At 42.9% G+C, this 26,003-nt stretch overlaps 1 protein-coding gene across 4 annotated transcripts in view; it reads right to left on the bottom strand.

Annotated features, from left to right (window-relative positions):
• The window catches only part of gramd1bb (GRAM domain containing 1Bb), a 134,062-nt gene that overhangs the window by 72,511 nt on the left and 35,548 nt on the right, over positions 1–26,003 (bottom strand). For all 4 annotated transcript variants that reach the window (XM_041805444.1, XM_041805453.1, XM_041805461.1 and 1 more), the window contains exon 2: positions 862–1,072. In XM_041805444.1, the coding sequence (XP_041661378.1) occupies positions 862–1,072 (211 nt within the window). The remainder of the gene's footprint in view (positions 1–861; positions 1,073–26,003) is intronic.

Genomic DNA, 26,003 nt, shown 5'->3' with positions numbered 1-26,003 from the left:
TCTTGATCAGATGGCATCTGGGTCTGGATCCGGTCCACTAATTAGTATCCTCGGCTATCGGGTATTGTCCGAAAGGAAGCGGGGTGACACCAGAGCCCACGACACAGCAGAGCTGAAGGCAACCTTGGCTTCTAAACACCTCTGCAGTGCCACAGACTGACTGCTCTTTAGGCCTCGTGGCATAGATACTGTGATTCATGCAGAAAGGATCCTTAACATTTGTTTCAGAGGGTCAACCTTTCTGTATCGGTCTGTTTTTATTTTGATATGAAGAATCTTTGATTTCCACGAGCTGTTAGCCATAATCATCAAGTCTGAAACAAAAAAGGCTTTAATTATTTCACATCACATGGAATTAATCTAGAATATCAAAATGATTCCATTTCTGAATTAAATAACATGAGGGGGGCTTTTCCATGATATTCCAATGTTTTGAGATGCTCCTGTTGCTGTTCATGTAAAGCAGTAAAGAACAGTCTGTGCTCTCGTATTTAGAAATACTAGCTGTACATTTCCTATCCTATAATCTGGTAGTGGAAAAATTAAGTCTTATCCTGACCAGCCTAACCTTATAAAAAAACATAAAACTGACATCTGAGTCTCACATGAAACCGTTCACAGCAGCATTTTAGTGAAAATGTTGGCACTAAATGCTCTCTGACTGTTTTCCACCAAACCCAAACCCTTTATAGCTGACACAGGACACACTGCTCAACATTTTAAAAGCACCAAATTTTGCTTGAGTGCTGAGAAATGAATAAATATGTTTTTTAAGTTTTGTGCAGCTACACCACACTAAATTCATAAGCACCTGGGAATTATGACAAACGTATGAAATGGAAGCTCCTCTTGGTCACTCACCTTTGAGTTCTTTGCCCCGCTTCTTGCTGACTGCAGGGAGTACGTTCTCTGGACAACCTGCTCAGGTGTGGAGGGGGACTTGTCAGAGGAGTGGTCTGAACCTTTCTCAACCATATTCTCACCCTCCTGGCTCTGTGGTGTGGGAGAGCGTGAGCGTTTACGCAGGACCGGTGAGCAGGCAGGCGTGCTCTTGTTTGAGTTACTGGCAGTGCTACGAAGAAAAGAGAAAGATGAACGAGAATGTTATTCCTCATCTCCTTACTGACACTTTATTATTCTCATCCATCATAGAAACCACAGAAACACCTCGAGTACAGCAACTTAAATGATGGCTGGCCTTACAGAGGTGGGACCCTGTGTGGACAGCAGCACACCAAAAACACCATCTCCTCATGCTTTCATCACATGAAGCTTCACTGGCTTATGTATATGTAGACACAGAAGTCAACATTTGAAGTGATAGACAGACAGACAGACAGACAGATAGATAGATAGGTAGATAGGTAGATAGGTAGGTAGATGGATAGATGGATGGATGGAAGGTAGCTAGGTAGGTAGATAGGTGGGTATGTAGATAGATAGGTAGATAGGTAAATAGATAGGTAGATAGGTAGATAGGTAGATAGATAGGTAGATAGGTAGATAGATAGGTAGATAGGTAGATAGATAGGTAGATAGATAGGTAGATAGGTAGATAGATAGGTAGATAGGTAGATAGGTAGATAGATAGGTAGATAGGTAGATAGATGGATGGATGATGGGTGGGTGGAATGGGTGGATGGATGGGTGGAATGGGTGGATGGGTGGATAGATGGGTAGATGAATGGGTAGATAGATGGGTAGATGGGTGGATGAATGGGTGGATGGGTGGATGGATGGATGGGTGAGAGGTGAGATGGGTAGATAGATGGGTAGTTAGATGGGTAGATGGGTGGATGGATGGGTGGATGGATGGGTAGATGGATGGATGGATGGATGGGTGAATGGGTAGATGGATGGGTGGATGGGTGGATGGACAGGTGGATGGGTAGATAGAATGGGTAGATGGGTAGATGGAATGGGTGAATGGGTGGATGGATGGGTAGATGGATGGGTGGATGGGTGGGTGGATGGGTGGATGGGTAGATGGATGGGTGGATGGGTGGATGGATGGGTAGATAGATGGGTAGATGGGTAGATGGGTGGATGAACAGGTAGATAGATGGGTAGATGAACAGGTGAATGGGTAGATGGATGGGTAGATGAATGGGTAGATGGGTAGATGGGTGGATGGATGGGTGGATGGGTAGATAGATGGATGAATGGGTAGATGGGTGATGGTAGATGAATGGGTAGATAGATGATGGATGGGTAGATAGATGAGGTGAATGGGTAGATGGGTAGATTGGTGGGTAGATAGATGGGTGGGTATGTAGAAGATGATGGGTGGTAGATGAATGGGTGATGAATAGACAGATGGATGGGTGGAATGGGTAGATGGATGGGTGGATGGGTAGATGAATGGGTAGATGGTAGATAGATGGGTGGGGTAGATGGATGGATGGATGGAAGGTCGATAGATGGGTAGATGGATGGGTAGATGGATGGGTAGATGGGTAGATGGGTAGATGGGTAGATAAACGGGTAGAATGGGTAGATGGGTAGATAGATGGGTAGATGGGTAGATGAATGGGTAGATGAATGGGTAGATGGTAGATGGGTAGATGGATGGGTAGATGGGTAGATGGATGGATGGATGGAAGGAGTGGTGGTAGGTGGGTAGATGGGTAGATGGGTAGATGGGTGGGTAGATGGGTAGATGGGTGGATGGGTAGATAGATGGGTGAATGGGTAGATGGGTGGATGAACGGGTGAATGGGTAGATGAGTAGATAGATGGGTAGATGGGTAGATGGGTAGATAGATGGGTGGTGGGTGGATGGGTAGATGGGTGGGTATGTAGAAGATGGGTGGGTGGGTAGATGGATGGGTAGATGGGTGGATGGATGGGTGGGTGGCTAGGTGGATGGGTGGATGGATGGATGGATGGTGGATGGATGGGTGGATGGATGGGTAGATGGATGGATAGATGGGTGGATGGGTGGATGGGTAGGTAGATAGATGGGTGGGTATGTAGATGGATGGGTGGAATGGGTGGAGTGGATGGGTGGGTGGGTGGATGGGTGGATGGGTGGATGGACATAGATGGGTAGATGGGTAGATGAATGGGTAGATGGGTAGATGGATGGGTAGATGGGTAGATAGATAGATGGGTAGATAGATGGATGGATGGAAGTCGATGAATGGGTAGATGGGTAGATAGATAGATAGATAGGTAGATAGATGGGTAGATGGGTAGATAGATGGGTAGATAGAATGGGTAGATGGGTAGATAGATGGGTAGATATGGGTAGATAGAAGGTAGATGGGTAGATAGAAAGGTAGAAGATGGGTAGATGGGTGTAGATAGAATGGGTAGATGGGTGAATGGGTAGATAGAAGGTAGATAGAATGGGTAGATGGGTAGATAGAATGGGTAGATGGGTGGATAGATGAAGGTAGATGGGTAGATGGGTGAATGGGTAGATAGATGGGTAGATGGGTAGATAGATGGATGGATGGATGGGTGGGTAGATGGGTGATGGGTGGATGGGTAGATAGATGGGTAGATAGATGGGTAGATGGATAGATGGGTAGATAGATGGGTAGATGGGTGGATGGATAGATGGAGATAGATGGGTGGGTAGATGTAGAAGATGGGTAGATGGGTAGATGGGTGGGTAGATGGGTGAATGGGTAGATGGGTGGGTGAATGGGTAGATGGGTAGATGGGTAGATAAATAGATGGGTGGATGGATGGAGTGGATGGATGGGTAGATAGATGGGTGGATGGAATGGGTAGATGGGTGGTGGGTGAATGGGTTGATGGGTGGGTATGTGGAAGATGGGTGAATGGGTGGATGGGTAGATGGGTGGGTAGATAGATAGATAGGTAGATAGGTAGGTAGATAGATAGGTAGATAGGTAGGTATGTAGAAAGATAGGTAGATAGGTAGATAGGTAGGTAGATAGATAGGTAGATAGGTAGGTATGTAGAAAGATAGGTAGATAGGTAGATAAGATAGGTAGGTAGGTAGGTGGATGGATGATAGATATGTAAATATGCAAATATATATGTTTTACACAATAAGGACTGTGGAAGTCACAATGAAGATTCAATGATTGGGGACACATTTTCAGGGAAATTTACTGCTTAATTCAGGCAATAATAAAGCGTTGGCTCTAATATATTGTTAGATTAGTTCAGACTAAATTTTAAGTCAGCCTTAATGTAGAGACTCATTTCTCCACAGACGGCTATGGGGCAAAGTGGATGAACTATTGTGTCAGTAAAGGTCTTCTCTGCCCTTCCATCATATTCAAAGTTCCCATCAGGAAGCCTCTGTGATCCAGCACACACACACACACACTTACACACACCAAAGCCTCAGTAAGAAGCCTCTCCTTACAGTGGCAGAAGCTAACAAAAGGCTTGGTAACTGATCTACGTGGCGGTGCGCCCAACAGGCACAGGGACCTGACATGGCGTTATGCAAGCCATTACATCACTGCCAGCCAATGGCTGTGATGTGGCCATGAATTACTCAGCTCATGTTACATTTATGACTTCAGTGCAGTTTGGTGCACTAAATTCACAGAGATCACCTCTGAGCACCATAAATGGAGCTCCTGTTTGATTGCTGAGTATTTGGCAGCAGTAGCTGGACCAATTGAAATGCAGGAAAACACATCCTTTGCATCTGTTAATGTCCATGGAGGAATAATCACCTCTGGTGGATTACAGTGCCTCTGCCGTCACTCTCTATGATTACCAGTGGTTTGTTGTCCAGTAGATGATCTCTGACTGACAGCTGATTCTTCCTTCTGGCTTTAATTACAGATATGAGCTGCTGCTGTGGGCCTCTTTAGTGCAGGCTGCACTCTAAAATTCTAATCTGTCATTTTAATTATTTCCATAGTAACACTTCAAGCATTTTACTATAAATACAGCTTCATCAGGTAGAGTATATTATAAATGCAAGTACAGACAAGAGTAGCTGATCGTCAAAGACTAGCAGAGCATTCAAACAGCCGCTTATCTCCACAGATCTCTGTGGTCATTTTCAACACAGAGTCAAAAACAAACCAAAGCACAGTCCATGATTACGCTCAGACCCTCCAGTACTGATTGTTCTTGTTTATTCTGAATAAAAAGAAAAAAGGTACAATCATGTCACCTATTTCATGACAGTAAAAATGCACCTGATGTGAACACATTACAGGGTTGGTGACTTTTGGACATTTCCACTGGTACAGAGAAGGTAAAATACAAGCTGGGGCCTCTAAATATAAATGTAAATATAAACAGAATGAGGCCGCTGTCAAACCTCATAAAACAATATTTTATTTACAATAGAGATGAACTTGAAATCTTGAAGGAAATCTTGAATTTCCCTTGGGATCAATCAACCAACCTACCTACACAGCAAAAACTGGAGTGTTGAATTCTCAGTGTTAAACATTTCAGTGTTGATTTTAACACTCAGTGTTATTTTAACTCCATTCAGAGTAAATGGTCTTCAGAGTTGGAGTTATTTGGCAGTGTTAAATCAACCAGTGTTATTCCAACACTGTAGAGAGTCAGTTGATCCAAGCCCCGCCTACTGCAATTTCAAATCTGGGGGGCAGAGTTTTCCCATCATGCCTTGGTGCAGAGTGTTAAGCTGGGTTTTAGATGTTTTTAGATGTATTTAGATGATTAGCTGTGTTTAGATGTGGCCTGTTGTACAGGGGTCACTGCTGGGATTCACTTGCACATGTTTCTTGAATTATCTTGAGTTCCTAAGTTTTTGATGCATAAACACTTTTGCACCATGAGTGTAGTTGTCTGTTAGGTTGGTCAAGTCTTGGCTGTGGTGTTACGTAACTTATAACTGTGGAGTGAGGGCAGATTATCATCTCAGGACAAACTCTGTCTTTGAGTCTGCCTCATAGCTCCCTGATGACTATCAAATACCTCATAATGTGAGGTGACAGTCAATGTTGTCAGGTGTGTCTGATTATCAACACCCATTATGTGGAGCTTCCATGTCTTGTTTCTTGTTATTATCAGGTTGGTGGAAGAGGGGCAGTTTCTATCCACAGTATTTTACACCTGCTGAAATTAATTGTAATACACTCCTTAGTGTTAATTTTTTAACACTGACGCCAGTGTGGAGTACTATCAGCACTACTCAGTGTTCACCAGGGTAAATTTTTAACACCACACGGTGTTGCAGTAACACTGGTTCAGTGTAAAAAATGTAACACTTTGAAAAGTGTTAAACTAACACTCAAAAGAGTGGACACATACACACACTTTTCTAGTGTTACATTTAACACTCTCAGTGTTACTCTAACACTGGAGATTTTGCTGTGTAGCAGACTTTCTACCAGTCTGTCTAATCATAATTGGCATTGAGATCCATTGATTTTGTTGACAAAACAATAAAAATAAAAACAGAAAAAAGCATTAACTCTTGATTATGGTAAAAAATTGTAGAAATGTAATTAAAACAAAAGAATATATGAATATATGTATAAAGTCCATGTCATGGTGGTGGTGTGGAGATGCAGCCAGCAGATCCGGAAGCTTCTGTCGCTGTTTACCTGGTGAATTATTCTGGCTGAAGAGATCTGGATGTCTCTCTGCCAATCTTTATAATATCTCAGACTCCACCAATTCCACTTTGTCACAGTTTGTACAGAAATCCCTCGTGTCAAAGAATCAGGAGAATAATTCGCTTTAGCTCGTGCTGATTGTGGATCAGGGTGCTCAGAGTGAAACCTGGTCTGCTGTTTGATACTTTGGTAAAAAAAAGATCTGGGATTTGTGGAGCATGCTGTGGTGGGTGATAAATCCAGGATCCTGTGATAGAATTTTTCCTAGATTACTGTTAACTCAGATCCCATGGTGGTTATTGGGATCATGTTTGACTCTGCTTTTATGGATCAGTCCTCAGTTCCAAGTTCTGGGGAAGACCTCAGAACTAAGGTCACTGTCAAAGAGCTTCAGAATAGCACACTGGAATTAGAGGTCTGTGAATCTGATCGTTTCATTAGGATGCCATCAACTCCACAGGCCTTTGTGTTTTTAGAGACTTGGTCCTGCTTTTCTGTATTTTTACATCCATTTAATGTTTCACTGGAGTAGAGGTGTATGCTCTGGTTGTCTGGGTCTCCAGATCAGTGCTTTTCAAACTTTTTTCGCCCAAGACACACCTAAAGTTAAGCTGAAATCTCAAGGCACACCATACTCATATCAACACAAACCGACTTTTAAATAATAGAACAGTCAAGGTGGACCATGAGGGGGGTGAAGGGGAGAGGGTTCTGGGGCCCAGACAACTGGGGGTGGCAAAAGAGGGCAGAAGGTGGCAAAGATTGGTTAAAGTGATGATAAACCATGGAAAACTGGGTAAAAAGTGGAAAAGTCAAAAATGGTTCACAAAGGGGGCCAAAAAATGGTTAATAGTGGCAAAACATGTTGAAAGTGTCAAAAAGGTGACAAAAATGGGTTACAAGCGGACGAAGGAGTTAAATGTAAAAAGGTAGTAAAAATGGTTTAAAAGTGATTACAAAATGGGCAAAATTAGGCCAAAAAAGTGGCCTAACAAAGGCAAAGTGAGTGAAAATTAGCAAGAAGGTGGCAAAAATGGGTTTAAAATGACAAAAAGGAGACAAAATAGGTTACATGTGGCAGAAAAGTGGCAAAAAAGGGTTAAAGTTGCTAAAACGAGGTAAAAAGTGATGAAAAAATTGGCAAAAAATGTCAAAATGGTAGCATAAATGGGTTAAAGGTGGCAAAAACTTCCACAAATTTGCAAAAAATGGGTCAAAAGTATTTTTAAAAAGTTGCAAAATTGCAAAAAAGCAGCAACAATGGTTTAAGCTGACAAAATGAGCGGCAAAATGGGTGGAAAACCTGGTGAACTTGGTTAAAAGTAGCATGAATAATGATCATTTCAGCTCAATGATAGCTTGCCAAATGAGCTAACTGTTAGCCAGGATGCTAGCACCAATGCTACTGATCCAACACACACACTCATCAATAAATCACTACTGGGGAGGGGCCATTCTCTGGGTTTATCAGGGGTCCAGCCAGATCCTCAAGGCACACCTAGACTGGTCTCACGGTCCGGTGTGCCCTGCCACACCATCAGAACCACTGGACTAGACCATGTATCAGATGTTAAACTGAGACATTTTACCATTTCATGAAAAATATTAGCTTTTAAATTTGATGGCAGCTACACATCTAAGAAAGTAGGGACAGGCTATGTTTACCACTGTGTAAACAACAGTCTGACCTGTGAAGCCATGCTGTTGTGATGGATGTGGTCTGTGGTTTAGCATGGTTGTGCTGACAGAGACGTTGTCTGGATGGGAGCATATGCTGCTCTAAAAGCTCTCTCTACTGTTCAGCATTGATAGTTCCTTTCCAGATGTTAGAGCTGCCCACGCCATAGGCACTAATGCAACCCCATCCCATCAGAGATGCAGGCTTTAGACCTGAGCCAGGAGAACCAGCTGGATGCTCCCTCTCCTCTTTAGTCCTCAGGACACGGCGTCTGTGGTTTCCTCTGACCACAGAACAGTTCTCCATGTTTCCTCTGACCACAGAACAGTTTTCCATGTTTCCTCAGTCCATGTTAAATGAGCTTTGGTCCAGAGAAGATGGACCACGGTGTTTCTGGATCCTGTTCACATATGGCTTCTTCTCTCCATGATCAGCTTTAACTGTCATTGGTGGATGGCACGGCCAACTGTGTTGACAGACGATGATTTCTGGAACGTTCCTGAGCCCATGCAGTGATTTCACTACAGAATCATGCCTGTTTTTAATGACGTGGCCCCTGAGGGCCCCTGAGGGCCCCTGATTTTCCTTTGTGCACAGAGATTTCTCCACCGTGGTGGTGGGAATTTAAAGTCTGTAATTTCACACTGAGGAACATTTTTCAAAAATGATTCCACAATGTTTAGACACAGTTTCATGCAGATTGATAAACCTCTGACCACATTTACGTCTGAGAGACTCTGCCTCTCTAAAGGCTCCTTTTATACCCAGTCACGTGACTGACCTGTTGATCATTAACCTAACTAGTTCAAAATGCTTCTCCAGCTGGTTTTCATTGGTATTACTTATTTTCCTTCTTTTGTTGCCTGTCCCAACTTTTTTGAGATGTGCTGCTGCTATCAAATTCAAAACAAGCTAATATTTTTTTTATCAGATGTAAAAATGTGTCAGTCTAACATCTGATATGTTGGTTATGTTCTAGTGTGAGTAAAATGTGGGTTTTGAGACCAGACAACCACTGACTTCTATTTATATTTACATTTTGATCAGTGACCTCAGAAATGAGTCATTTTCTTGTCCTTATTTGCAATGTTTTTGCTCTTTTTATATGTTTTGCATCTTTAAATCCATTTTTGCTAATTCCTTTCCCCCTTTTTACCAGTTTTTTGTAAATTTTGTTGCCACATTTTGCCTGTTTAAGCTGCCTTTTGCCATCAAATGCCCCTTTTCCCCATTTTTGCCACCATTTGCACATTTCCCCACCATTTTGCTACTTTGGGCCCATTTTAGTCACTTTTCACACATTTTTTGGCACTTTTTGACCCTCTTTGCCACCTGTAACTCATTTTTTGTCTGATTTTGAAAATGTTTGCCTACTTTATTCCATTTTTTTCACCCATTTTTATGCCAATTGTTGCTACTTTGTGACCATTTTGGTCACTTTTTTGACATTTTTACCACTTTTTAGCCAAATTTCAAATTTTGATCGCTTGTCACTGATTTTGCCACTTTTTCTCACAATTTTTGTCACTTTTCACCACTTTTTGCCTCTTTTATCCTGTTTTTTTTATTTTCCCCCCATTTTTGACACATTTTGCCTGTTTAAGCTGCCTTTTGCCATCAAATGCCCCTTTTCCCCATTTTTGCCACCATTTGCACATTTCCCCACCTTTTTGCTACTTTGGGCCCATTTTAGTCACTTTTCACACATTTTTTGGCACTTTTTGACCCTCTTTGCCACCTACTACTCATTTTTTGTCTGATTTTGAAAATGTTTGCCTACTTTATTCCATTTTTTCACCCATTTTTATGCCCATTTTTGCCACTTTTTGGCCATTTTTGCCAGCTTTAACCTATTTTTTCACCCCTTTTCAGCACTAAGATGGTGGCTCATGAATTTGGCTCTTTTGTTGAGTAACACTGATTTGGGTGAAATGCAGATCTCAGCTGTTTCAGTGTTTCTGTAAGTCTCAGGAAGGCTTGTAGTGCACACACTTGCAGGTTTCACATTCATTTGCCCTTTCAGAATAATGAGACTAACTAAAATGTTAGAAGAAGAAGGAGAATACTGGATTTCATGAAGGTTAAACACTAAGATCCCAAATGTGTAAATAAATAGCTAAAACAAAATATTGGCAGCAGGATTATTCCTCATGGCGCTCTCTCCCTGCATGCTACAGCCCCCCCGTTTTCAGCAGATGAGGAAGTCACGGATCCCCTCGCTGTTCCACACACACATAGTTAACAATAGGGACACACATCCATCATCAGCAAATGGATGAGTAAGCTCCATATCAGTCCGTTGCACAACGCTCTGTCTCTGAACCAACGTGGTGGCGTGGATGGACTGTCGTTAGCCTGAACAGGAGCAGACAACAGAAACTAAACACTGACAGTTACACAGAAAGCAACAGTACCTGCCATTCCATGATCTATGGGCTGTAATGAAGAGAAGAGCAGAGATGTTCAACCATAGAATACACTCTGACACAGCGAGAAGCTCATTTTCATGCCATGAAGGAAAAACCGTTCTCTGTTTTTAACCTGTTTTCTCCTCATTGAGTCTGAATGATGTGAAAAAGTGCTCAACCTATGAAAACAGACCCCGATTAGAGCTGCATTCATAGTAAAGGTCAATGAAAAAGTGTCCAACAATTAAACCCTGCTTCACTTACAGCCCTCACAGCTACAAAGCTCAATCAAAAAGCAGCTTAGAGTGAATATCTCTATGGCAACAGGGAGCACAGAGAGCGGCTGAATATTCAGAGCGTGATACTTCACCTGCTGTCTGAGTGGGACACAGCAGCCAGACAAGTGACCTGAGTTTGTGCACGTGCAAGGATGGATATCCAAAGTGCTTGTGTGGATATTATATATATGATTAAGGCATTAACATTTATTCTAATGCCACTATGTTTGTTGTTGTGTTCTGTGTGACCCTCGACCCATCCTGTAGTTTGTGAGATCAGGAAGCGGTGCTGTAGTGATGAGGTACAAGCGAGCAGAAATGAAGGACAGAGACTTCTGAATGGCAGCTTCAGCTTGAAGATCATGCCAGAGAAGACTGAAGTTACCGACACTTCCTGTCAACATGAACTGAGTTACTCTGAGTTTGTAGAGTCTTAAAAACCACTCACTGGCCGAGCACACCGCCAATGCAGAGAGCCGCCCCCCTAGCCAAAGGCAACCCATGCTGGATTATTTACAACGGAGATGCTCAGTCAACTCAAGCATCAGACTTCAACAGCGTTAGTTAAATGGGCGGCAGACCGATTAATATTAGGGAAGATGAGGTTCTAGTTTTAGTCTAGTTTCAGTCCATTAAAGTCCTCACGTTTTAGTCTTTACTTTAAGTCAAAGCATTTATTCTCTTGCCTAAATCTGGTACCAAATCATGGTAGTGTATTCTCTGCCCAACCTGGGGTCCCTGCTTTCTACAGCTGAGAGGCAGAATAGAAACAGATGGATTGTTTTAGACAGATTTACCCACAGTGGAGAAACATCACAGATTTAGAATGTCTGACAAAAACTAGGTTACATTTTAGTCTAGTTTGAGTCAGTTTTAGTCATCACAGATCTATTTTTGTTAACCCTCGGATCCTACTATGTCCAGTTTGGGGACATTCATCATTTTTATCATCATTATTCTGAGTTGATAGTCACATTTTTATAGATTGAGGCATCAAATTTGGCCAAAGTTATTATTTTTCTTCATATAAAAAAAAAAAAAAAAAAACAAAAAACCCATATTGCCCATAGAACTCTACTGACACCAAATAGCTCCTTCTATCCTTGTTTGTCTGAAATTGTTTTTTTGACTGTGTCTATGGCACCAAAACATCATACAGCAACCTTTTCTATGCAGTCACTCCATCACCAGGGCTATAAACTTCACCATTCCACAGTGATCCAGCAGATAGTGCCACCATTTTAACCCCTTCAGCAACGCACATGCAGGACTTCTTCCATGGACTCAGAGTGTTTGAAGCACTATTTCATCCACTAAACATCATCAGAATTAAATGAAACGATTGGTGCCACTAGATATGGATGTCTGAGAGTGGGCTACATGTGTAAGGAAAAGTTTGTGTGCTCCTACATGTGTGCTCGGGTGTGAATCTGCCATAAGTGGAGTGTTTACAGTTGAAAATGCTTCTTCTGAGTTCTGCAGTCTGGGACTAAGAAAGGGGGACATTTGGACAATTTCAACTTTGTCCTCACTTCATAGCAAGTGGATGGACAAGCATGAGGATGCACGGGTCCTTTCCATCAACAGGAGAGAATATATCATATCTCAAACATGCAGTATATTTTTATATGTGCATAATGAGCATAATCATGGTCACATTTTGGTTAGAGGTGGAAATGCGTGTGTTGGTGATTCATATCCTACATATTTCCTCTGATCTTTTATGCCTGTACATAAAATAAACCTAACATGAACAAATGCATTCACTCTCATCTGATTTGGTAGAGGAGGAGGCTGAGAAAAGGAGGGTAAAACTGGCGTGTTTTTGGCTCTGACAGACTCGTCTGTTTAGCATGGACGCTATCTCACTGAATCACAGTCATAGGCACAGTGGACAATAACTGGCATATAAAGGGTGTAACTTTGAATTATTATTATTATTATCATTATTATTTTTTTAGTGGTCATAGTTGAACTTGTTGAAGAGATTTGAAGCAGTGAAAGTTAAAAAAATGTTTAAAAATGATTGTTTTATTAACAATTATCTGCATGTCTGATTTCTGGACAAACTAGGACAGATGGAGCTAAAAATTACAAGGGAGCGAGGGTTAATGGAAAAAAGGCTTTAGTCATAGTTTTAGTCTATGAAATTAACACTTTCTGATACCAAAATACCCATAATACTGTGCATCTCCACTGCTGACACAATAACCCTTTTAACTGCTGGTACTGGTATGATGCCAATAATGTTGTGTTCTGCTGGGAATCCTAAACTCCCCAAATGAAGAATGCTGTTTGGTTGATGTCAGTGGAGCTTCAGAAGTTTGAACCAGAAGTTAACGCTGAGTAAAACTGTACTGCAGCTGTGTGACAGTGAATCAGAGCTGATCTAACATGTTATTATCTTACAGGATGAATCTACGCTACTGTGCTGTATGCTTCCATCATAGCATGTTCAGTCTCTGAGGCTTTTCTGCACCACAGAACTGATGACTGACCTTAGGGCACTGATCATCAACTGGTGGCCCAGGGACCATATCAGGCCCCCCAGGACTAACTCTGGCCCTGTGAGAATGTTCTTGATGACCCCTGGTCTAAGGTGTTCAGACGGGATCCCTGCATGCCAAAATAGGTCAAGTTCTTTCAGACAAAGGAAAGAAAAAGGGGGAAACAAGCCCGCTGCTTGCACTACTTTGTTACAGTCTTTTCTCTGAATAAGCTCTAAAGCTCTAAATCCAAGCAGCTCAAGCTGTCCAATCATTACGCGGCACAATAGAACAGAGTTTCTACTGGCCTCATTTGTTTTCATAGTTCTGCTGACCTTGGAAAATACCCACATGGCTTTGGCCCTTCATCTCTGCTCGCTTTGAAAAGGCCATGAGGAAGGCCCCGCTCGCCAGCGTCCAACACGCATGCCCACACAGGAATGCGCATTCAGTCATAAACACGGGAGAACGTACGCCCACGTACATGACAGCAGCACCACAAAGCTAACCTACCAAACTCTACAAACATAGGCATGTCATAGAATCCAGTCCATCCACTCTCCCTGCACATGTACAGACACACACCCTCACACCAGCACACAGGAGTCCGCCATACCCCTGCTGGTAGACACAGTCCCTCAACACCTCGCCGTAGCAGCCTTCCAGGCAGCGACAACCCTCGCTAGCCACCGTCACACACTCAAACACCACCATGTCCTCGTAGTCAGCCCCGAGCAAAGAGCTGTTCATCCAGCGGATCATCGCAGTGACTGCACGCCGCACTCGTCCTCTCTCTCTCTGGGTGAAAGAGGAAAGGTAGCCACACAGATAAATGGAGAAAGAGGGAGAGAGAGAAGATGGAAGAGGCAGGCAGGGAGATTTTCTTTAGCAGGCTTATGGCTACTGATCTTCCCCGGCCAGCTCTGATCTCCTAATAACCAGCTTACATTCTCTTAACACCACCTGCCAAAGAAGAGGCGCTGGTGGTCTGAGGTGCAGCTGCCATCCCTCTAAAAGTACATGTTGATCTTGTTGAGAAGGGAAACTGATCACGCTGCAGCCTCCATGTTTGTCCCCAGCACTAACCTGGTGGTAGCCATGTAGAGAGGCACTCCGCAGTGATCAGCCCTCTTCAAATAGCTTCATTCATGCAGCTGGAGCCACGGATGAAGCATGGAAGGGAGGAGAGAGGGGGGAGGAGGTGAGTGGTAAAGGAGAGAAGGGAACAGGATGAGGGATGAAGGGGAGGAGGCTGGATGCATTCATGAGCATGTCGTGAGGAAAAGAGGAGGCAGACAGACGCAGCAGAGGGAGATGAAGGAGAAAACGGCTGAAGCTGTAGCTCAGGCACGGTCTTCTGTCTTTCCTTCCCTCATTCACTCTCTCTCTCCTCCTTTGTTTAATTGATGATTAGCTGTCGTTCTTCCCGGCAACCTGCACTAGTCCATTCCCCTTTCATCCTCTGGTATCCCAGCCTTTGGATCATCTGATTACTGCATCCACTCGTATCCAAGCAAGGCTCTCCTCTCACCATTTCAGCCCCCCCCACCGGTCACGGAATTTAACGGCTGCAGACTCACAATAGATGTTAAGAGATTGGGAGTGAATACGCAATCTGCTAAAGACAGAGAGGAAGAGAGAGAGAGAGAGAGAGAGAGAGAGAGAAAGAGAGTGAGAGAGAACGAGAGAGACAGAGAGGAAGAGAGAGAGAGAGAGAGAGAGAGAGAGAGAGAGAAAGAGAGTGAGAGAGAACGAGAGAGACAGAGAGAGACAGAGAGGAAGAGAGAGAGAGAGAACGAGAGAGACAGAGAGAGAGAGAGAGAAAGAGGGAGAGAGAGAATGAGAGAGACAGAGAGAGACAGAGAGAGAGAGAGAGAAAGAGGGAGAGAGAGAATGAGAGAGACAGAGAGAGAGAGAGAGAGAGAGAGAGAGAGAGAGAGAGAACGAGAGAGACAGAGAGAGAGAGAGAGAGATGGCTTTCACTCCTCTTGGTGCTGCTACAGCGAGCTGCTGCTCTCTCAATTATTCATGTTTCATGAATGGAGGGGCTGACATCACCAGCATTCAGGTCACTTTACAGTCAAAGCTCCCTCTAAACCACACCAGAACCTGGACCAGGCTCCAACCCTAACCCTAATTCATTGTTTCAAACACACAAAAATACAATCCATTCTTATAATAGTGACAATAATAATAGTAATAATAATAACAGGAATAATAATAATAATAATAACAATAATTATAATAAAAATAATAACAACAACAAAAATGCTACTACTGATAATAATACTACTAATAATTATAGTAATAATAACAACAACAACAATCACAATAATAATAATAATTTAACAATTAAATATAATTAATTTGTGTTCTCATTTCAAATGATTAATTTTGCGTCTACAATTACAACTTAAACTTAAGATTTGGATTTTTTATTTCATATTTTAACTTTTTCAATATAGAATGTTTGCCTTTTTATTGCATGACCTTTAAGTCATGATGTTGATTTTTTCTTGTATTTTAGCCTCCCCTCTCTGAGCTGCCACCTTAACGTGGTGGAGGGGTTTGCGTGTCCCAAGGATCCTGGGAGCTATGTTGTCAGGGGCTTCATACCCCTGGTAGGGTCTCCCAAGGCAAACAGGTCCTGGGTGAGGGACCAGATGAAGTGCGGCTCATAGACCTCCTATGGCAGAACGGCAGGAAGGACTCAGATCTCCCTTGCCCGGACGTGGGTCACCAGGGCCCCCTCCTTGAGCCAGGCCTGGGAGTGGGGCTCGATGGCAAGTGCCTGGAGGCTGGGCCTGCACCCATGGGGCCCGGCCGGGCACAGCCCAAAGAGGCAACGTGGGTCCCCCCTCCCATGGACTCACCACATGAAGGAGGGGCCATAGAGGTCGGGTGCAGTGTGAGCTGGGTGGCGGCTGAAGGTGGGGACCTTGGCGGTCTGATCCTCGGCTGCAGAGGCTGGCTCTGGGGACATGGAATGTCACCTCTCTGGTTGAGGTTGAGCAGTACCGGCTAGATATAGTTGGTCTCACCTCGATGCACAGCTTGGGCTCTGGAACCAGTCCTCTTGAGAGGGGTTGGACTCTTTTCCACGCTGGAGTTGCACTTGGTGAGAGGCGCCGAGCAGGTGTGGGCATACTGATTGTCCCCTGTCAGAAGGCGCTTCAACTCTCACCTCCGACAGAGCTTAAACCACTTTCCAGGGGAGGCGGGGGACATTGAGTCCGACTGGGCCGTGTTCCGTGCCTCTATTGTCAAGGCGGCTGATAGGAGCTGCGGCTGTAAGGTGGTCGGTGCCTGTCGTGGCGGTAACCCCCGAACCTGCTGGTGGACACCGGTGGTGAGGGACGCCGTCAAGCTGAAGAAGGAGTCTTATCGGGCCTTTTTGGCCTGCGGGACTCCAGAGGCAGCTGACAGGTACCGGCAGGCCAAGCGATTTGCGGCTTCAGAGGTTGCTAAGGCAAAAACTCAGACGTGGGAGGAGTTCGGAGAGGCCATGGAGAATGATTTCCATACGGCTTCAAGAAGATTCTGGACCACCATCTGACGTCTCAGGAGGGGGAAGCAGTACGCTGTCAACACCTTGTACGGTGGAGCTGGCGCGCTGTGGACCTCAACTGGGGACGTTGTGGGTTGGTGAAAGGAATACTTTGAAGACCTCCTCAATCCCATCGACATGCCTTCTGATAAGGAAGCAGAGTCTGGGGATGCGGATGTGGGCTCTTCTATCGCCGGGGTCAAGGTCGCTGAGGTGGTCAAAAAGCTCATCGGTGGCAGGGCCCTGGGGGTGGATTAGATCCGCCCTGAGTTCCTCAAGACTCTGGATGTTGTAGGGCTGTCGTGGCTGACACGCCTTTGCAAGATCGCGTGGACATCAGGGACAGTGCCCCTGGACTGGCAGACTGGGGTGGTGGTTCTCCTCTTTAAGAAGGGGGACCGGAGGGTGTGTTCCAACTATAGAGGGATCACACTCCTCAGCCTCCCTGGTAAGGTCTATTCTGGGATCCTGGAGAGGAGGGTCCGTCGGATAGTCGATCCTCAGATTCAGGAGGAGCAATGTGGTTTTCGTCCTGGCCGTGGAACAGTGGACCAGCTCTACACTCTCGGTAGGGTCCTAGAGGGTGCATGGGAGTTGGCCCAACCAGTCTTCATGTGTTTTGTATCTTATTTTATCTTCATTTTATCTTAAAGTTTGATTTTTAAAAACTCATGTTATTTCATTTAATCTCATATTTTGAGCTTTAAAACTCATGATTTTGACTTTCAGTCTCACATTTCTGCCTTATTTTAATATGAAGGCTGAAGACCTCAGTCGTTGAGGAGTATAGAGGAATCGAGTGAAAGCTCCGCCCACTGCTGTGGCGACAGAAAAGTCCTTCATTGACTGGTCATTCAGAGGAATGGCTAAAATGTTTCTGAGCTGCTGTCAGCTAAAGCCTGAAACCATAAAGGACAGAAACGACTGAGACGTGTCTAAAACTAACTCCGTTTGGTCCTCCAGAATTAACTCTGTATATTCTCCAGCCTGTATCCACTCACTTTTAGGACGTACCACGCTGCAGCCTTTTCACATTTAAAATCAGACTGGCACTGACCTGTTGAACCAAACAGTGGGCCGATCTGCACAGGCACCACTTTTTCTTTTCTTGAGTGACGTGTTATATTTCCAAACCCAACACTGATCACCAGCACGCCAAGAAAGGTCATTTAAAGGTCATCCATCCACACAGCAGGGGGCGATCCCCTGTGTCTGTGGAGCTGCAGACTGCGCTCTGAACCGTGCTGCTGGAAAGACTTGACCTCAGGGCTGCAGCGATGCTGGCTTTCCCTGTGGGAGCGCCGTGTGGAGCCATGCACAGGAACAAAGGGAGCTGGTCCACTGAGCTGGACCACTGTGTGCCCAGATAAGCCTACCCAGCCTCACAGCAACGGTGACCTACTTAGAGGACCTCTGCCCTCTTTGTCGCTGCAGCCACTGGTGACTGAGCACACATGAACACATCTTTTATGTGTGGCCTTCCCAACAGCTGCCCCAGCAGAAGAGCTTTGTTTACATGGTTTAATGCAGTGATCTTCAAACTATTTATGCCTAGGGCACACCTAAGGTATAAGGTAATATTCTTATCAATACAAAACAGACTTTTTAGATAATGTTACAGTCAAGATGGCCTATAAGGGGGGTAAGGGAGGGCTTTCTGGGGCCTAGCCAACTGGGGGATCATGGAGCTGGAAAAAGTGGGCAAAAGGTGGCAAAAATGGGTTAAAAGTGGTAAAACAAAGTCAGAAATGGGCAGAAATTGGGGAAAAAACTGGCCAAACAATGAGTTGAAATTGGCAAGAACTTGTTGAAAGTGGCAAAATAGTGGCAAAAATGGGTAACAAGTAGTCTAAAAGGGTTAATTGTTTTAAAAGCTGGTAAAATGGGTTAAAAATGACATAAAAGGGCAAAATTGGGGAAAAGGTCGTCAAGTAAAGGAAAAATTGACAAAAATGGGCAGAAAAGTGGCAAAAAAATGGTTACAGTTTCTAAAAAGTGGTAAAAAAAGGGTCAAATAATGACAAAAGTGGGCAAAAAGTGGTAAAAGGTAGCAAAAATGGTTTGTAAGTGTCAAAAAAAGTGACAAAATAGATCACAAATGGCAGAAAAGTGGCAAAAAAGGGTCACAGTTGCTAAAAGGTGGTAGAAAGGGGTTAAAGGTGATGGAAATATTGGCAAAAATTGTCCAAACAATAGCAAAAATGGGCAAAAAGTGGTAAAAGGTAGCAAAAATGGTTTAACAGTGTCAAAAAAGTGGCAAAAAGGATCACGGTTGCTAAAAGGTGGTAAAAAACAGGTAAAAGGTGATGGAATACAGACAAAAATGGCCAAACAATAGCAAAAGTGGAAAAAAAGGTTAAAGGTTGCACAAATCAATAATTTCAACCTAGTAATAGCTTGCCATGCTTTTCAGCTCTAAATGAGGGAACAGTTTACCAGGATGTGAGCGCCAGTGCTACCAGTCCAACACAATGACATCATCAATAAATCCCAGCAGGGGCGGGGCTTTCTCAGTACTTGTGATAAAGTCGTAGTATTAACGTGGTTGTACAAATTCCCAAGGCCCCGATATTCCAGAATTCATCAGATTGCAGCGTTTTCGAGTGAAGGACGTGTTTTTTTCCTACTTGTCATAGCAACGTCAAAGTACTGGCTGGGCCAGAAACGTCTGTCAGCCAGTCTGCGTCTGGCCTGTGCAGTTACCATGGCAGCCTGTCAAGCCATTCATGTGCAACGGCTCTTAGAGTGTTCCCAACCAGAGGGAGAAAAAGGAGCTGAGAAGAGTGTGTGTTAGAGTCTGGCACTGATGCATTCAGAACAAACACACACAATAAGTGATCTACAAAGCCCTGGACTCTAAGTCCGCCTCACTGTGAGCATGCTCCCAAACAGAGAAGTCATCAACACAGTCATGACAGCTGAAATCTCTGTTACAGGGAGTGTTTATCTGCAAACACAGCCCTGTCCACACTGCAGGATTTTTACATTTAGTCCAACACTTTATTAAAATACTTCATTACACAAAAAGTGTGGCAACTTAACATAGACAGGCCTGGGACAATTTTAGGTTCCCAGTGGACCTACTGTACCTCTGGGTAGGAGGGGGTCTGTTTAAACAGACGCTATAATTAAACAGTCTGATTTAAATTCAAGAGCAGAACGGCGCCCTGTCAGGTGATTCAAGGACTCGTTGGAGATGTCAGAGAGGGGCAGGAGGGGACAGGAAACTGGCAACTGGATTAAGCTCTGTTGAACACATCGTCCTTGTGGCATGGGACATTGTGTTTGCCATCTGCAGGGGATATAGTCAAAGGAAGTAGGCCTGGTGGAGCGGAGCCCTGTGCACAGGGAGACAGGGGTTTTTATGGTCTCAAGTTTCTGATTACTTGTTGCACAAAGAGGAAGCAGCCTCTGCCTATTTTTTCCAAAGATTTTTTTTTGGCGTTTTGTACGTTTATACCTTAGCTCTTTAAGCACCTAAGTTGCAAAATTGTGACAAGCACCATTGCTGAATTAAACAGGCTGTAGCTGCAAATATGGTGCCTAATGTTGTTACTACTTTACACCAGGAGATGGCAGACATGAGTAACTTCAATCCCAGCAGCATTTGTGGGCGTGTTTCTATTCAAAGCTCTGGAGAGAGAGAGTTTGAAGATGCGCCGCCGGTCGAGGAGACGAGGAAGTGGTAGAAGTGGTTGTAGTCGGTGCGTAAAAGAGAGAAAGAGAGCAAATTGTAGCGAGAACACTCACAGTTCTGGGTGGAATAGAGAATTATTTACCCCTCTGATGATGACCGTTCAGTTGTCCGGTGAGACCGAGACTGCCGGTGTGTCGGAGCCACAGCGACTCCGTGCGCCATGAGAGTCCACCAGCAGCTTTTCCTCACCATAGCCAGGGTGGGGACATGGCGGGGGTTGCAGGGGTGGTCAAAACACCAATATTGATGAAGGTAGCGGGAATAAAAAACAACACGGAGGTAGGGGCAGACGTGGTAGAAGCCGTGGCGGTGGAGGCCGTCTGGTGACGTCAGAATATGCAAATTAGATGAGTGAATTTCCTCCCATCACAAACTTTAGGTCATACTGAAGATTTTTCTCATTTACAGTACGCCTTTATCTCTAACCACTTTCAAGCTACAGCCTTTTGAAATCTTGATATCAAATTTGAATATTTAAAAAAAATTCTGGAGCCCAAAGGGTTAACCTTGCAAAGCAGATGGACCAGAGCCCATGTCCATCTTTCTCCAGTCTGACACGGTTATGCCAGGTCTGAGAGCAGGTCTGACCCCAGACTGGATTTAAGCTTAGCTGCCTGTTTAGAAGACACCGCCTCAGTAAAGGGGCGCCAACAGCCTCTGTGCTTTAAACTATGCTGAGGAGTGACTGCTTTTTTATTTAAACATGTATGACAATAGAATTCCTTTTTATAAAAAGCCTGCGACCCCCAAAATAAAGGTGCCAGAGACCGGGGACCTCCACTGGACCTGAAGGTGGCTGAACACAGCACCACAGCTTGTAAAGTTAAGCTGTGGTATTTCATATTTAACCTGAATCATAACCCCCCTCTTATCAAACAAACACATTTTAATTCATTCTTATAGTAAGTATCCCTCTAAAAAGCAATCCTTTTGTTAAAAACAGAATTAAAATATGTTAGAAAAAGCTAAAATGGGTTTAAATGGCAAAAAACGGTGGGAAAGGTGGTGAGATTAGATTTTATAAGCAGCAGAAATGCCACAAATTAGATAGAAGTGTCAAAAAAAGGGTTAAAGTGGCAAAACGGGCATTTTTAGTGGTAAAAAAGGATTAGCTGGGACAGAACAAAAATAGATCTGTGATGACTAAAACTAGACTGAGACTAACAAAAATAGATCTGTGACGACTAAAACTAGACTAAGACTAACAAAAATAGATCTGTGACGACTAAAACTAGACTAACAAAAATAGATCTGTGACGACTAAAACTAGACTAAGACTAACAAAAATAGATCTGTGATGACTAAAACTAGACTAACAAAAATAGATCTGTGATGACTAAAACTAGACTAACAAAAATAGATCTGTGATGACTAAAACTAGACTAACAAAAATAGATCTGTGATGACTAAAACTAGACTAACAAAAATAGATCTGTGATGACTAAAACTAGACTAACAAAAATAGATCTGTGACAACTAAAACTAGACTAACAAAAATAGATCTGTGACAACTAAAACTAGACTAACAAAAATAGATCTGTGATGACTAAAACTAGACTAACAAAAATAGATCTGTGATGACTAAAACTAGACTAACAAAAATAGATCTGTGATGACTAAACTAGACTAACAAAAATAGATCTGTGACAACTAAAACTAGACTAAGACTAACAAAAATAGATCTGTGATGACTAAACTAGACTAACAAAAATAGATCTGTGATGACTAAAACTAGACTAAGACTAACAAAAATAGATCTGTGATGACTAAAACTAGACTAACAAAAATAGATCTGTGATGACTAAAACTAGACTAACAAAAATAGATCTGTGATGACTAAAACTAGACTAACAAAAATAGATCTGTGACAACTAAAACTAGACTAACAAAAATAGATCTGTGATGACTAAAACTAGACTAACAAAAATAGATCTGTGATGACTAAAACTAGACTAACAAAAATAGATCTGTGATGACTAAAACTAGACTAACAAAAATAGATCTGTGATGACTAAAACTAGACTAACAAAAATAGATCTGTGATGACTAAACTAGACTAACAAAAATAGATCTGTGACGACTAAAACTAGACTAAGACTAACAAAAATAGATCTGTGATGACTAAACTAGACTAACAAAAATAGATCTGTGATGACTAAACTAGACTAACAAAAATAGATCTGTGATGACTAAAACTAGACTAAGACTAACAAAAATAGATCTGTGACGACTAAAACTAGACTAACAAAAATAGATCTGTGATGACTAAAACTAGACTAACAAAAATAGATCTGTGACGACTAAAACTAGACTAAGACTAACAAAAATAGATCTGTGATGACTAAAACTAGACTAACAAAAATAGATCTGTGATGACTAAAACTAGACTAACAAAAATAGATCTGTGATGACTAAAACTAGACTAACAAAAATAGATCTGTGATGACTAAAACTAGACTAACAAAAATAGATCTGTGACGACTAAAACTAGACTAAGACTAACAAAAATAGATCTGCAATGACTAAAACTGACTAACACTAAGTTTAGTCATTTTCGACTAAAACTAGACTAAAATGTAATGTAGTTCTCGTCAGACATTCTAAATCTGTGATATTTCTCCACTGTCAGTAAAGGTGTTGACACACTGGGTCCGTTTATTTTAGGTTCCGTAATCCAAAAAAAGTCACACACTCTGACCTTGCACACTGGGTCCGATGCGTTTTTATTGCCTTCACTGCGAAAATTCGTAGAAGGTGGTGAATAGTTTCGTACTGCCAGCCTGTATCTCTGTCACTCCTTTAAAATCCCGCTGGATCCTGACAGAGAGCTTCATTCAGCACACATTCATGCATCAGAGCGCTGAGACACGTTGGAGAAATAGAGAGCAACTTTATAATTCTGTCTCTGTTATGAGCTGTGAGTAAGTAAAACGTCTGCCTGTATCTGTTATATTTCCATAGCTGATATCCACATCACACACCGGAAAACTAGAGTGTGTTAAGTGAGGTTTCGGAGTGGGAGAGAGGGAGGAGCTGGGCGGTGAGTGAGTGAGAGAGATTAAACCAACAGGTATTGATCTGAATCATCAATCACCCATCTATCTGTTATATTTCCATGGTTTATATCCACATAATAAAAGAGCAAACTTTGGTGTTTAAAGTGAGGTTTCAGGGTGAGAGAGAGAGAGGAGGGAGGAGGAAGCAGCAGGCGTGTTTTGAACCATCGCTCACCCACTGAAATGACTTGGACTGTTGTGAAAAATCGCATAAAATCGAGCCTGTTCCGGAAATAAAATGATGGACGAAAATTTCAGCGTCAGAGTTCAACTTTGATTAGAACAACATGAGCTCGGTTGTCTTTTTTAACGTGTGAAAAATGCGGACGGAAAAAATGGAGTCAGTGTGCAAAGGCCTTAAATCTGTTAAAATACAATCCATCTGTATCTATTCTGCCTCTCAGCTGTAGAAAGCAGGGACCCCAGGTTAGACAGAGAACACACTACCATGGTTTGGTACCAGATTTAGACAACAGAAAAAAATGCTTGGACTAAAAGTAAAGACTAAACGTGAGGACTTTTATGGACTAAACCTAGACTGTAATGTTTTTTGTCGACTTAAACTAGATTAGAACTAAAAAGGATAGAAATGACTAAAATGTGACTAAAACCTTTTGACATTTCGTCTAAAGACTAAGGCCGGCCACACACTAGACTTTTTTTTAATCTGACCACAGACTTCAGGACAATTTCTCAGGTTTTTCATCTTTAATCCTCTGAACCACACACTAGACCAACGGTTTTCAATTTTTTTTTTGCCCAAGGCACGCCAAAAAGAAAGCTGACGTCTCAAGGCACACCATATTAATGTCCTTGCAAAATAGCCTCTTTAGCATGTGTAGCAAGTAGCAACATGTCCCAGTCCCAACTGCATGCAATGTGAGCAAGTGCCAGCTCCATCAGTTTGATTACAGAGTTTCCGTTTGTAGCATCCTGACACTCTGCAAGTGATGCACTGCAGCTCCCCAGGTTTATCCCCAGTCACCCTGTTCCTGTGTTCTCTCTGTCGCTCCTATTAAGATGGACAAGTAACAAGGGAAGAGGTTGCACAAAGGATGACAAGACACCAGGAGTGTCCCACCAGAGGATATTCTTAATTTTCTTCTACTTTCCTCACTCCCAAAACTTGTTAGCTTGTTTTACAAAGAGGAGTGTGTTGCATGGATATTCTCCATATGAATGAATTTTTATGGTCTGACGTGTGCAAACATGGAGACAAAACTATGTGGCTCACAGCTGTTAGAGGCGCCGTACCTCCGATCTTCTAAATAAAAGTATGAGATGTCATATTTTTACATGTAAATTTACATTTGCATATTTAACAGATAACAGATGGACAGTGAGCATGCCATGCTATATGATGCAATACAACGTGTAACACTTGCATGCAGTAAGGACATTGGCTATAGTCTATTTAGTTGTTGCATAGTTGTAGTGCTTATGTAAAGTCAGACAAATTTTCAAGGCTACCCTAGACTTGTCTCAAGGCACACCATTTGAGAACTACTGCACTAGACGACTCGGCCAGACTGTCAGATCACTGGAGACCACACACCTGCCGACCTGCCTACAACCTCGCGTGATCACGTGACTTCAGAAAAACAAACAAACATGGATGTCTGTCATACCGTCTTGCGGTGAAAGTATGTATGATTCATCTAGTGACGCTAACCGGTGTGCTCGCTCTCATTGGTTGTTGTGGACACTCCATCAGCGAACCTCCTAGACCCTGAATCAAAAATATCAAACCTGTTTGATATTTACGATTCAGGGTCTAGGAGGTTACGACACGATTTGGAGCAGTAAAACAATCGTGTTGACACCACACACACACGAGGATTATTCAGACAGTCGTTTGCAACGAGGCTCCAGTTGGTATACGCCCCACGATCGTTGGAGGAGGCAAATCGTAGCTTAACATTATTCGATATCTAAAATTTTGCAGGGGAAAAAAATACTTGACAGTAAATAATATAAAAATTCACAAGATATCCAGTAAACAAAATCAAAATGTATTTTCTAGGGGTGTGACGAGACTCTTATCTCGCGAGACGAGATTTTACTTTTTTTTTTTACTTTTTGGGAAAACTTATGTATGAGTGCTAAAAATGTTGTTTGGACATCTGAAAGTCCTGATAGTGAAGCATCCAGGTCCATTCAGAAATGTTTAAACTCCTCTTGTTCTGAATAGACTATCAATGCTTACACACAGTTAGTCTTATCTAACTCTGAGTCAGACGGGACATTTTAATGCTCTTCAGATCAGACCTTTCACTTTAATGCTCTACAGGGGAGTCAAACTCAGTCACAGCAG

Source organism: Cheilinus undulatus, linkage group 2 (assembly GCF_018320785.1).
Source record: "Cheilinus undulatus linkage group 2, ASM1832078v1, whole genome shotgun sequence".
Taxonomy (NCBI): Eukaryota; Metazoa; Chordata; class Actinopteri; order Labriformes; family Labridae; genus Cheilinus; species Cheilinus undulatus.
The sequence above is the reverse complement of the archived record's forward strand: the minus strand, read 5'-3'. Positions and strand labels throughout refer to the sequence as shown.